Raw genomic sequence first — 15,130 nt, forward strand, 5'->3', positions numbered from 1 at the left:
ATTACTAAAGGACACCAATAAGAAGAAGAGACTTGCTTGGGTCAAGAAACACGAGCAATGGACATTAGATCGGTGGAAATCTGTCCTTTGGTCTGATGAGTCAAAATTTGCGATTTTTGGTTCCAACCGCAGTGTCTTTGTGAGACGCAGAGTAGGTGAACGGATGATCTCCGCATGTGTGGTTCCCACCGTGAAGCATGGAGGTGGTGGTGTGATGGTGCTTTGCTGGTGACACTGTCAGTGATTTATTTAGAATTCAAGGCAAACTTAACCAGCATGGCTGCCACAGTATTCTGCAGTGATACGCCATCCCATCTGGTTTGCGCTTAGTGGGACTATCATTTGTTTTTCAACACGACAATGACCTAAAACACACCTCCAGGCTGTGTAAGGGCCATTTGACCAAGCAGGAGAGTGAGGAGGTGCTGCATCATATGACCTGGCTTCCACAATCACCCGACCTCAACCCAATTGAGATGGTTTGGGATGAGTTGGAGCAGAGTGAAGGATTTTATTTTATTTTAAACTAGGCAAGTCAGTTAAGAACAAATTCTTATTTACAATGACGGCCTACCCCGGCCAAACCCTAACTCGGACGACGCTGGGCCAATTGTGCGCCGCCCTATGGGAGTCCCAATCACGGCCGGTTGTGATACAGCCTGGAATCGAACCAGGGTCTGTAGTGCCGCCTCTAGCACTGAGATGCAGTGCCTTAGACCGGTGCGCCACTCGGGAGAAGCGGAAAAGCAGCCAACAAGTGCTCAGCATATGTGGGAACTCCTTCAAGACTGTTGAAAAAGCATTCCTCATGAAGCTGGTTGAGAGAATCCCAAGAGTGTGCAAAGCTGTCGTCAAGACAAAGGGTGGCTACTTTGAAGAATCTAAAATCTATAATATATTTTGATTTGTTTAATACTTTTTTGCTTATGACATGATTCCATATTTGTTATTATTCTACAATGTAGAATTGACTGGTATACTAAAAATGATCTGTGACATTTGTTTTGATTTAGAATGGACCATTATCATGCACCTCTCTCGAAACAGGGGCAGGGGAATTGTTTTTATCTATGCACTTAAATAGCGAAAGTTGTGAAATAAATATAATAGGCCTAGCCTATAGAAAGCTGATGGGATCCTTCTTTTTTAAATAGAGGCCATCACCCTGTTTTCTCACGCAATTGCATAGCCTATAGAAATGTTGTCCAACATGAGCTCATGGGCTCTCATGAAGTGTTTGATTCGATTTTTGATTACATTTGCATTGATGTCAGAGTCATTAGAGGGATAATAGATTGCTGAGTACCAGACAGTTAGCAAGTTTGGTAGGCTACTAATGAACATCAGTAATATCAGAGCTTGGATAAAACTAATTTCTGTGACTAAACGGTCATGTGGAATTTGACTGCCTTCGTGACACGCGACCGCCGGTGTGGCGGTAATACGGTCACCATAACAGTCCTACTCTCACCTACACTTCCTCATTTATGGGGACGGGTTGCTGTGGAAACTAACAACACGATTAGACTAATCAAAGCACAGCACAAACAAACAGTTTACACTAGTTTAGTCTCAGTGATATAAATACTTCATTGTATAGTTTGTCTATGCAAATGACTACCATTTGTTTATTCATTCAGCTAGTCAGGCAGGGACTCACCTTTCCAGATTCCATGAGTGGTAAGCTGTGTGGAGACCCTCTCTCTACCAGACGAACCCTGTGAGGGAGGAAGGGATGAAGTGAAGAGTTACTGGGCTGCTGAGTCAATGCTGTGTTTCTGTCCCAAATGGCATGCTATTCCCTATATAGTGCCCTACTTTGACCAGAACCCTATGGTAATAGGGAGCCATTTGAGACAAGCTCTGTGAGTACAAGACAATTCCTTTTAGTATACAAATTATACTGAACTTTCAACACAAACACAATAGCTACATCCCAGGGAGGAGAGCAGTGGTGGAGACAAAAATGACTGTATAGAATTGCACAGTGTGTATGTGAATAGCTGTGGGCTGTATATTTGGAAGCTGTGGGCCCAGTGTGAAGCATGTTGTTATGTGTCCCTGCCAGGGCCGGACGGGCATTTGTTTTCTGTAAGGCGACACGTTTTTTCCCCACAGGCCCTCTTATTAGTGCACGCACACACATTTTTTTAATACTATAACCGCTGGGCCTCGAGGCTAATGAGCAGTCATTTCGATTGCAATATTCTAGCAGTGGAACTACTACATTTCATACATGCTATCGCAAAAATGATTTGGTTGCGTTTACGAATGTCTTAGGTAACAGAATACAAAAACAAATATTTCAAATAAAACAAAAGCATTTATTAGTTTACTGTAGGATATACACTGCTCAAAAAAATAAAGGGAACACTTAAACAACACAATGTAACTCCAAGTCAATCACACTTCTGTGAAATCAAACTGTCCACTTAGGAAGCAACACTGATTGACAATACATTTCACATGCTGTTGTGCAAATGGAATAGACAAAAGATGGAAATTATAGGCAATTAGCAAGACACCCCCAATAAAGGAGTGATTCTGCAGGTGGTGACCACAGACCACTTCTCAGTTCCTATGCTTCCTGGCTGATGTTTTGGTCACTTTTGAATGCTGGCGGTGCTTTCACTCTAGTGGTAGCATGAGACGGAGTCTACAACCCACACAAGTGGCTCAGGTAGTGCAGCTCATCCAGGATGGCACATCAATGCGAGCTGTGGCAAGAAGGTTTGCTGTGTCTGTCAGCGTAGTGTCCAGAGCATGGAGGCGCTACCAGGAGACAGGCCAGTACATCAGGAGACGTGGAGGAAGCCGTAGGAGGGCAACAACCCAGCAGCAGGACCGCTACCTCCGCTTTTGTGCAAGGAGGAGCACTGCCAGAGCCCTGCAAAATGACCTCCAGCAGGCCACAAATGTGCATGTGTCAGCATATGGTCTCACAAGGGCTCTGAGGATCTCATCTCGGTACCTAATGGCAGTCAGGCTACCTCTGGCGTGCACATGGAGGGCTGTGCGGCCCCACAAAGAAATGCCACCCCACACCATGACTGACCCACCGCCAAACCGGTCATGCTGGAGGATGTTGCAGGCAGCAGAACGTTCTCCACGGCGTCTCCAGACTCTGTCACGTCTGTCACATGTGCTCATGTGCTCAGTGTGAACCTGCTTTCATCTGTGAAGAGCACAGGGCGCCAGTGGCGAATTTGCCAATCTTGGTGTTCTCTGGCAAATGCCAAACGTCCTGCACGGTGTTGGGCTGTAAGCACAACCCCCACCTGTGGACGTCGGGCCCTCATACCACCCTCATGGAGTCTGTTTCTGACCGTTTGAGCAGACACATGCACATTTGTGGCCTGCTGGAGGTCATTTTGCAGGGCTCTGGCAGTGCTCCTCCTTGCACAAAGGCGGAGGTAGCGGTCCTGCTGCTGGGTTGTTGCCCTCCTACGGCCTCCTCCACGTCTCCTGATGTACTGGCCTGTCTCCTGGTAGCGCCTCCATGCTCTGGACACTACGCTGACAGACACAGCAAACCTTCTTGCCACAGCTCGCATTGATGTGCCATCCTGGATGAGCTGCACTACCTGAGCCACTTGTGTGGGTTGTAGACTCCGTCTCATGCTACCACTAGAGTGAGAGCACCGCCAGCATTCAAAAGTGACCAAAACATCAGCCAGGAAGCATAGGAACTGAGAAGTGGTCTGTGGTCACCACCTGCAGAATCACTCCTTTATTGGGGGTGTCTTGCTAATTGCCTATAATTTCCACCTTTTGTCTATTCCATTTGCACAACAGTATGTGAAATTTATTGTCAATCAGTGTTGCTTCCTAAGTGGACAGTTTGATTTCACAGAAGTGTGATTGACTTGGAGTTACATTGTGTTGTTTAAGTGTTCCCTTTATTTTTTTGAGCAGTGTATATTATATATATATATATATATATCACTATCGGCTGCAGGCTGGGGCCTATTGATCTGTTGATTGGGTGTGGGATGTTCTAGGATGATACACTACCCAGACTCACTATTCTAACCCCGGGCCGTCTTTCTAATCTTAAAGTCAAACATTGTACACTCACTATTCTAACCCCGGGCCGTCTTTCTAATCTTAAAGTCAAACATTGTACACGCGTGTCACAAGGAATGTGTCTGGCTCCAACTTTTATGCACACAATGCAGTGAAACTATTAAATGTAAATGGCCACCGCAGAGGTAATGGGTCTTCAATGTCATGTCAGCATGGTCTAGGATATTGTTCTTGTTTGTGAGCAACATTTAGTTGGCATAGATGCCATACTTATGATTCTGAAGAGCTTCTATTTATCATATTTAGGCAACTGACGGATAATATACTATGGAAAATTCACCACCAACTTGATTTACTATATACAGTTGAAGTCTACATACACCTTATCCAAATACATTTAAACTCAGTTTTTCACAATTCCTGACAGTTAGGATCACCACTTTACTTTAAGAATGTGAAGTGTCTGAATAATAGAGAGAATGATTTATTTCAGCTTTTATTTCTTTCATCACATTCCCAGTGGGTCAGAAGTTTACATACACTCAATTAGTATTTGGTAGCATTGCCTTTAAATTGTTTAACTTGGGTCAAACATTTCAGGTAGCCTTCCACAAGCTTCCCACAAAGTTGGGTGAATTTTGGCCCATTCCTCCTGACAGAGCTGGTGTAACTGAGTCAGGTTTGTAGGCCCCCTTGCTCGCACACACTTTTTGAGTTCTACCCACACATTTTCTATGGGATTGAGGTCAGGGCTTTGTGATGGCCACTCCAATACCTTGACTGTGTTGTCCTTAAGCCATTTTGCCAGAACTTTGGAAGTATGCTTGGGGTCATTGTCCACTTGGAAGACCCATTTGCAACCAAGCTTTAACTTCCTGACTGAAGATGTTGCTTCAAAATATCCACATAATTTTCCATCTTCATGATGCCATCTATTTTGTGAAGTGCACCAGTCCCTCCTGCAGCAAAGCACCCCCAGAACATGATGCTGCCACCCCCGTGCTTCACAGTTGGGATGGTGTTCTTCGGCTTGCAAGCCTCCCTCTTTCTCCTCCAAACATAACGATGGTCATTATGGCCAAACAGTTCTATTTTTGTTTCATCAGACCAGAGGACAATCTTTGTGCAGTTGCAAAGCGTAGTCAGGCTTTTTTATGGCGGTTTTGGAGCAGTGGCTTTTTCCTTGCTGAGCGGTGTTTCAAGTTATGTTGATATAGGACTCGTTTTACTGTGGATATAGATACTTTTGTACCTGTTTCCTCCAGCATCTTCACAAGGTCCTTTGCTGTTGTTCTGGGATTGATTTACACTTTCGCACCAAAGTACGTTCATCTCTAGGAGACAGAACGCGTCTCCTTCCTGAGCGGTGTGACGGCTGCGTGGTCCCATGGTGTTTATACTTGCGCACTATTGTTTGTACAGATGAAGGTGGTACCTTCAGGCGTTTGTAAATTGCTCCCCAGGATGAACCAGACTAGTGGAGGTCTACAATTTCTTTTTCTGAGGTCTTGACTGATTTCTTTTGATTTTCCCATGATGTCAAGCAAAGAGGCACTGAGTTTGAAGGTAGGCCTTGAAATACATCCACAGGTACACCTCCAATTGACTCAAATGATGTCAATTAGCCCATCAGAAGCTTCTAAAGCCATGACATAATTTTCTGGAATTTTCCAAGCTGTTTAAAGGCACAGTAAACATCGTGTATGTAAACTTCTGACCCATTGAAATTGTGATACAGTGAATTATAAGTGAAATAATCTGTCTGTAAACAATTATTGGAAAAATTACTTGTGTCATGCACAAAGTAGATGTCCTAACCGACTTGCCAAAACTATAGTTTGTTAACAAGAAATTTGTGGAGTGGTTGAAAAATGAGTTTTAATGACTCCAACCTAAGTGTATGTAAACTTCCGACTTCAACTGTAGCTAAGTTTTTTAATAATTGATGATAACACAGTTAAACATGGATGTTCTGATAGGAGCATGCCCTTACCTGTCGTGCCTCAGTGCCCTCATGTCCACATACACAGTAGTTGGGTCTGGTCCTGAAGTACCCTGCAGAATGACAACATGCCAGGGTTAGTGTCCGATTGACAACATGCCAGGGTTAGTGTCCGAACTAAGATGTCTGTTACACTACATTACCACTAACACAGTACTATTAGATGCTACTAGCATGTTAGTGGTCAACAAAAAGCCTACAGTTCACACCGGTTGCGAATGGAAGCTTTGAGACAAGTCCAACAAACAATACAATGAAGAAACTATTCTACAAAAGATTCATACTGGGCTACTAGCTACAACACTCAAACTGAGATCACGGTGGTGGAAGACAACGATGAAGAAGCATGAAGGCATTAAAACTCAACCAAAAGAACAGGACAGAGCAGAAGTCAAATGACAAAGTGCATCACAAAACAGTCAGAGGACATATCCAGTATGATCCACATCATGCAAACAGAAGGAAACCACAAAACTAAACAAAAAAATATTTAGTTTTTTTAAAGAGGAAAGGGAGGGAGGGAGGTGTGAAATCCACTGAGGGAGGAGAAGAGAATACAGAGCCAGATGGAAGGAGCAAGAGAATAGAGTGGAGGTGGGCATGGTGATATACTGAATCATGTCTGAATGGACACTTCAAATACATGAGCATACACAATCTGCATTTGTCCCTTTCAATAGACCGTAGAAGGCTTTGAAACCTGATAGTTCTGTAGAGGCTTGACTGGCCAGACACGAGACACCAAGCCCACAGTAGAAAACCCACAGGCAGACAAAACAACCTAACGTCAACATACATTACACCAGGCACATAGGCACCAACTTGAACAGTAGTGTGTGTGTGTGATAGCAATAGTATATTTATATCTTATAGGTTATTGAACAACTAAATAACTAATTGGAAGAATAAAGAGAAAACAAATGCAGAATCTCAATTGCATTTCCTTGATTCCACTTTTCCCAGCCCTCCCCAGCCTAGCTCTGGTCCAAGGCATTACGTGCGGCTTGCTGATGCTGAGCCTTCCTCAATGCACTGGACCAGACCTATCCCCAATCCAGCCCCCTCCCCTCCCCAGGCAGATTGCATTACACCCGTGATTCAGTAGCATGTATTAATAGTGTGGCGAAGGCTTCGGCAGAGGAAGCAGCACCACCCAACACCCACCACCATAGCAGAAACAACCATAGAGCTGCACATGCTAGACTGATTTAGACCAGCCATAGACAGCCAGCCATAGAGCTACACATGCTAGATACAGACTCAGCCCAGAGCACAAGGCATCATCATAAAGCAGTATGGCAGTCACTCAAATAATACTCACTTCAAAAGTCACTAGTCACACCAAAAGTCACTACAGTCACTCCAACCTATACCCAGTCCTACTAATGTAGGACAATACTAAAATACTTATTATATAGCAAATACTGCAATCATACTACTACTAAACTTGTCCAGATGTGCTTTAGCCAACTATACTGAACAAAAATATAAATGCAACATGCAACAATTTCAAAGATTTTACTGAGTTACAGGTGCCGTGCATTATCATGCTGAAACATGAGGTGATGGCGACGGATGAATGGCACGACATTGGGCTTCAGGATCACATCACGGTATCTCTGTGCATTCAAATTGCCATCAATAAAATGCAATTGTGTTCATTGTCTGTAGCTTATGCCTGCCCATATCATAACCTCATAACCCTCTGTTCACAACATTGACATCAGCAAACCGCTAGCCCACATGACACGATACGGGTGGTCTGCGGTTGTGAGGCCGGTTGGACATACTGCCAAATTCTTTAAAACGACATTAGAGGAGGCTTATAGTAGAGAAATTAACATTAAATTCTCTGGCAACAGCTCTGTTTGGACATTCCTGCAGTCAGAATTCCAATTGCACGCTCCCTTAAACTTGAGACATCTGTGGCATTGTGTTGTGTGACAAAACTGCACATTTTAGAGTGGCCATTTATTGTCCCCAGCACAAGGTGCACCTGTGTAGTGATCATGCTGTTTAATCAGCTTCTTGATATGCCACACCTGTCAGGTGGATGGATTATTTTGGCAATGGAGAAATGCTCACTAACAGGGACGTAAACACATTTGAGAGAAATAAGCTTTTTGTGCATTTGGAACATTTCTGGGATATTTTATTTCAGTTCATGAAGCATGGCACCAATACTTTACATGTTGCGTTTATATTTATGTTCAGTGTACATGGCAGTACAACACCAGTTAGAAGAGTTGGCTAAAGCACATACCGATTTGGACCAGGCTAGTACTACACTACAATAGTTCCACAAGGCTAGAGTCGTATGGTGTTGCTTAACAGTTCCTCCGTAGTTAAGAAGTTGTATCCCCTCTCCAGCTCTCTAGGTCTCAGACAGACAGTCCCTTAATGCAGGATTTCCCAACCCTCTTCTTGGGCCCCCACAGACGTTTCACATGTTTGTTTTAACCATAAACTGACACAACTGATTCAATTAGTCAAAGGCTTGATGATTAGTTGACTAATTGAATCAGGTTTGACAGTTTAGGATTAAAACAAAAATGTGAAACATTGAGGGGGCCCAAGGAGAGGGTTGGGAAACCCTGCCTTTATATGTAATATTGAGAAGCAGTCCGAATGAGCTGTGGCAGTATTTATCCCAAACTAGAGGCCACAATTGACAGTTGCCTCAGCACAGGTTAATGTTTCTGTACGGCAGAGTTTTAATATTAATGAGCTGACCTTTTCTAAGTGCTAAGAGCTTTGCTAAGAGTCTCAGATGGCACCTTTAGACAATAGAACAGGAGTAGGCAACCCTGGTCCTGGAGTGCCACAGCACTTCATGTTTTTGATTTAACCAACTTTGAAGACCAGGTGTGTTGAATTTAGGCAATCACTGAACTATTCAAATTAGCTCAATTGGTCTGGTGTAGTGCCTACCGCTGCAGTAGAACAACTTGCTGCTACACAAAGCCTGCATCACAAATGGTACCCTATTTCCTATATATTGCACTACTTTTGACCAGAGCCCATTGTGCCCTGGTCAAAAGTAATGTGTCATAGGGTGCCATTTGGGACTCAATCTATTATAGCTCCCCAGAATGGCCACGGTTTTCTTTTCCTATCCAATTAAATTAGTCAACATCACCATACAGAGAAGCTCTCAATCAAACCCCTGTGAGCACAGTCTTTCGCTTACAAATCCTGACCCCTCATAAGCGACTAAGGAGACTTGACCATAGCTGTGCCTGGCTATGCTACTGGTCCTGTCACCTACCCGGTCCCCCCTGCCCTGTCCCTCCTACCCTGTCCACCCTATCCCTCCTGTCTCCTGCCTGCTTGCAACACCTGATGAAGAGGGTGATTAGGGAACATGAAAATCCCCTACCTGGTCAGCAAGCTTCCCCAGCCTGTGAGGCTATAGCAGCAGCAGGAGGAGAAGAGTGAAGAGGAGGTAGGAAGGAGAAATTAGGGGGTGGAGGGAGGGGGGGTGAAGACAAAACCAAGTATGAGATATGTGGGTGGGGTTATGCAAAATAACAGAGGGGGACGAAAATGTCAAATCTAGAAATGGAAAACATTTTTTTTTGAGAAGCAGTCTTAACTAATAAGAAGCTATGTTACAAACTTGGCTTATTAATAGCCAATAGATCAATGTTAGGTTAGAACATTTAAAATACAATAACAGTTACATTTACATGATTACATCCATGTATTCTCAAGTTAAGAAGCATGTGTCAGAGGTAGCCTAATACCTTATTTACAATAAAGTTTAAAAGGGAAAAATCTATACATGTTAAATAATTATGTTAAATACAACAAACATTTTAAACAGGCTTCTCGATTGGGCTTTTTATCGATCCATTCAGATTTCATTGGTTGATTGAACAGATATGTACACCTGAAACAGGTGCAAATGGTATACTTATCACTATCTCATTGACATTTGAATAGTAAAGCTTACAATTTGATATTATTTAAATAATAAAGCTTGCAAAATAAGTTGAATCATGTAAAAGAATGAGCAGCCCAAAATGAAAGCATGACATAGCAGCATGTGCAATGCTTATGGACAGCGGTGGTCCAGAGACATAGGGTACGTCCCAAAAGGCACTCTATTCCCTATATAGTGCACTACCTTTGACCAGGGCCCATAGTCATGCACTATTTAGGTAATAGGTATACGCTGGGCTGTGTCTGGTAATTGGCTGTTGTTTTTATGAAAAGCAGAGCAGTAGAGAGGGTGAGATATGTACAGGATATCTATGTATGTTGGCTTTTCATCATGTAAACCCTGACAGGAGGATTATTACTGTAGGCCCTATGGCGTGTAGCCAAATACCTGCTGGGAAAATCTCAACACTCCAAGATGCAGAGGAAATCTCAGACATCCCCATTTTCAGCTAGATCAACTAGCATTATTGTACAACCCACTTTGTGCATACCAAATAGAACCCTATTCCCTATATAGTGCACTACTTTTGACTAGAGCCCTATGGGCTCTGTGTATGTAGGGAATCGGGTGCCATTTGGGACTCACTGAAGCCAGTGTAGAGAAACATGGAATTCCCAAGCCCCCCAAAAATACAATTCTGCCTGCATCATGACCAGATGTGGAGAAGACTTATCTTGTTGGAGAAATAACCTGTGTTGTGTTTCCAAGGTATCATGTTTCTCATCAGAACCGCATGGCTGTGCGTGTGTGTGTGTAGGCTCACAGAGAATACTGTTGCTTCTCAGGTTAAGTCACACAAATACAGACTAATGACTATACTCCATTAAATTAAATCAGATTATTCTCTCCTACCCCAAAAAACAAACAAACCGCAATGCAACTAGTGAGTTAACAATGTCTCTAAATAAAACAAACAACTCATTTCCAACCTGAGGAATAGGCTATGCAAACGATACTGAAGGCAGAGAGAATGACAAGAAACAGTAGCAAGCCTTTCAACTAACACAAGACTACAACAGAGCCACAATAGACACCCACTGGCTAACATGTATGAAAGAGCATGTCGTCTACTGTGGGTAGAAACATTGATAATAATATCCATTCAAATGTGGGATGCAGACAGAGCTTTCCTTTTTATTCAGTCCATCAGAGTTCCACTGGCGACAGAGTGGGGGACAGACAGAGACAGCACCCAAAGACTCAATGCCAAATACTGAGCTAAGTAAGAGTTGCACATTTTATACAACTTTTTGAGGGACAGAGAGGGCATGGGGTTTGTGGACTAGAGCAGAGAGGTGGAAGGGACTGACTGTACCTGCAGACAGATGGCCAGATTGACTCTGCAGCCGAACGAGGTGCTGACTGCTCGTGGGTGAAGGCCCAGGTCTTTGAAGAGCTTGGAAAAGGACTGAGTCAGAGCTATCCTGGGTCTCTCCTCTGCCACCACCACACACGTCCTGACCCGCGACAGGTCCAGACCTCGAGACTGATGAAGGGTGAGGGACAAAACAAAATGCATTAAATTGGATCAAACCAGAACTAACCAGGTAAGATGAGTCTGGGCTGATGGACTAGATTGTAATCAATCAATAAGTCAATCAATATTTTTACATTAGAGGTTGTCACAAAGTGTTTTACTTTCAGATCGTCACATTGCAATAACATTTGATCTTATCTAAGTATCCTTGTTGTGGTGATTTGGCGGATGGATACTTACCTTGAGGGATTCGGTCTGCAGGCCCAGGCCCTTGGTGCACAGCTCCATGACGCTGTAAGAACAGAAAGTGTCCCTGACTTTGTATTGGCTGACAGCCAGCAGCCACAGAGCAGGGTTCACCTCCAACTCTGAAGGCGGGATCAGGATGGACTGGTGGCCGGAGTACACACTACAAAGTACACACAGGAGACAGAAAATATGAGCTTACAAATACACATACAGAGAGTGAATGCACAAAGGTTACACAGAGTGAGTACACACTACACACAGGAGATGGAAACGGAGTTCTACACTGAGCTTCTACACATAGCCTGTGTGCACATAAACTTAACATAAAAACGTTACTCTTCACACCAGTGACATGAGCCATTATGTACTTCCGACCACTACCAATCTAAACAACACACTTCACTACATTATGTATTCAGTGGCACCATTTACAATGCAGGGCAGTGCCATTTCATCAAGGCCGAACCAACCTCTGTAGTGCAGCTAGCCAGTAGCTAGTACATTATACAAAATATAACAACTAGGGCTAGCTTTGCATAGGCATCAATCAGAAACACTCCCAATCTGAAACACACGCCCGCCATATAAAACAGCTTTGTTCTTCAGCAAGGGCCTGGTTTCTGTACAGCCCCCCACTGATCATATTTCCATATGAAGATTTCACAAGTTGAGTGACGCCATGCCGGAGAGAGAGAGCTTCCACTGGGAAGGCGAATAGAGAGCCAGTGGAGAGTGGAGCAAAGCAGAGCGTTGATACATCATCACAAGGAGACGGACGGCGGGCTAGGCTAAACACAGCAGAATAATGATACATCATCACAAGGAGACGGACGGCGGGCTAGGCTAAACACAGCAGAATAATGATACATCATCACAAGGAGACGGACGGCGGGCTAGGCTAAACACAGCAGAATAATGATACATCATCACAAGGAGACGGAGGGCGGGCTAGGCTAAACACAGCAGAATAATGATACATCATCACAAGGAAACGGACGGCGGGCTAGGCTAAACACAGCAGAATAATGATACATCATCACAAGGAGACGGACGGCGGGCTAGGCTAAACACAGCAGAATAATGATACATCATCACAAGGAGACGGACGGCGGGCTAGGCTAAACACAGCAGAATAATGATACATCATCACAAGGAGACGGACGGCGGGCTAGGCTAAACACAGCAGAATAATGATACATCATCACAAGGAGACGGACGGCGGGCTAGGCTAAACACAGCAGAATAATGATACATCATCACAAGGAGACGGACGGCGGGCTAGGCTAAACACAGCAGAATAATGATACATCATCACAAGGAGACGGACGGCGGGCTAGGTTAAACACAGCAGAATAATGATACATCATCACAAGGAGACTAGCCTAGCCCGCAGATCAGAGAGGTACAGGGGTAGCTGTGTGTGTGTGTGTGTGTGTGTGTGTGTGTGTGTGTGTGTGTGTGTGTGTGTGTGTGTGTGTGTGTGTGTGTGTGTGTGTGTGTGTGTACGTGGACAAAGCAGAGCTAGATGTGTGTGTGTGAGGTGATGAGTGGGCAGTGAAGAGGTTAGGAGGGTCCATCTCTCTCTCTGTCTCACCTGCAAAGGCACCAGATGACGAAGCCCAGGCCGCAGTAGGGGTCCAGACAGATAGCCACCTCACGGGAGGGGTACAGCTCACACTGCAGCTTGATAGAACGGCAGAAGGCACTGGTGGCAGTGTGAGACATCTACACAGTCGGGAAGACAAGAACAATCACATACGGATTACAAATGTAGTTTTATCATTCTACTTGGCAAGAGTTGGGGTCCTAGCCGATCACTGTCCTTGTCAAGCCAAACATGACAACCAGTGACAAGGAGCTGGCATGATGGCTTATACAGACTGGTACTCTGGCTAACTTGGGTACAACACAAACCAACAAAGACAGGCTACATATTGGTATCATTTGTACCCATGCTGTCATCTCATGTGCTTTACTAAATAATAGCCATGTAAACAAATGAAGTACAACAGGACCGTGTTTCAGTCATTCATTAAAAAAGTTTCAATTGAACCGCATGAGAATTAGGAAATGCATTCTAGAAAACAATTCATCCAAATATTGTCATGAGCTGCTACTTTGAGTACCACTGCCTGAATCCTTCATCTTAATGAATGAATTAAATGGCAAAACAATGACTCAACACAAGCGGCTGTATATACGGTGGGTTAATGCTGTCAGAACTGTGTGTGTGTGTATCCTCTCTAGTAGATATAAAGCTGTTATTGTCCATTTATTAAACAGTAGTTCCACTCCAGCCTGAGACCTTGTTAAAGTGCAATCCCAGCTGCATCCCAAATGACACCCTATTCCCTATATAGTGCTCTGGTCAAAACTAGTAGGGAACAGGGTGCTATTTGGGACCCAGACCAGTGGTAGGAGCAAACATATATTCACAGAGGCCCAGATTCAGGGTTTTGTTATGGTAATTAGTGTACAGCACGAAATACATTGTTATTTAGCATTGCTGAACATCCCAACATCCCAAAGATGCTATTTTGTTTTAGTAAACTACATAAGAGAGCCCCACACACCATAACAATTCTCACCCACCACCTAAGGCAACATTATTCTTCAATGTGTTTATAGCAGGGGGAGGAACAGAATAGACAATCGCCTCTTGGTGAAGATTAATACTCGCTTACAAAACAGGGAGAAAATGCACTAAGCCTTAGTCCACTGAGGAACTGATAGCAAATGTCTTCCCTTATTGACCAGTGAAAAGATAAATCTTTCACAAGATGCTGTTTCACTGGATTTCCTACTGAGCTTCGTCAGACAGACAAAGGTTTCAACAAGGCCAGATTAACTGTGAACAAGACCTTCCATTGTATGTGTTTGGATCTGTGGCGCCAGGGAGAATAGGCATTCTGAGTGAGCACTGTGCAGTACAGTGAGAGATTCAGCTATTCATCCACAGCAGAGGGCTGGGATCAATAACTGCTTTCATGTTTTTGAAATGTCACCACTATCTTTTCACTCAGATGATCACGTTCAAAGTGTTTTGTAACACAGCTTGTTCCTGTTTCACTTCATATGCTTTTAGAGATATCAGCCTCCCTGATAGGAGAACCACATTCTGGTTAGAAGTGGTTTACCTTCACTCCTGCTAGCATCCCTGTGGTGGACACACTGAAGTCCAGGTAGGCCAGTGTGTCTGGATTGGAGGGCTTGTACAACAGAGGAGGTTTCTTCTTTGGCAAATCATCTAGAGGAGCGAGAGAAAGGAAAAGCCCACTGTTATCACCAATACCATCATACAGTACATTTGGAAAGTATTCAAACCCCTGGACTTTTCCCACGTTTTGTTACATTACAGTCTTATTCTAAAAACTATTTCATTCAATTGTTGTATTTTTTTCAATCTACACACAATAACAAAGCAAAACTG

The 15,130-nt window shown here is 43.8% G+C and overlaps 1 protein-coding gene across 1 annotated transcript in view; it reads right to left on the reverse strand.

The window, feature by feature from the left end:
* The window catches only part of LOC120019851 (disco-interacting protein 2 homolog C), a 133,804-nt gene that overhangs the window by 18,467 nt on the left and 100,207 nt on the right, over nt 1–15,130 (reverse strand). Inside the window, exons 28-33 of the mRNA XM_038963265.1 lie at nt 14,838–14,947; nt 13,295–13,425; nt 11,692–11,860; nt 11,290–11,460; nt 6,020–6,081; nt 1,661–1,718 (exon numbers count right to left, since the gene is read on the reverse strand). Of these exons, the coding sequence (XP_038819193.1) occupies nt 1,661–1,718; nt 6,020–6,081; nt 11,290–11,460; nt 11,692–11,860; nt 13,295–13,425; nt 14,838–14,947 (701 nt within the window). The remainder of the gene's footprint in view (nt 1–1,660; nt 1,719–6,019; nt 6,082–11,289; nt 11,461–11,691; nt 11,861–13,294; nt 13,426–14,837; nt 14,948–15,130) is intronic.

This window comes from Salvelinus namaycush, chromosome 25 (assembly GCF_016432855.1).
Source record: "Salvelinus namaycush isolate Seneca chromosome 25, SaNama_1.0, whole genome shotgun sequence".
Taxonomy (NCBI): domain Eukaryota; kingdom Metazoa; phylum Chordata; class Actinopteri; order Salmoniformes; family Salmonidae; genus Salvelinus; species Salvelinus namaycush.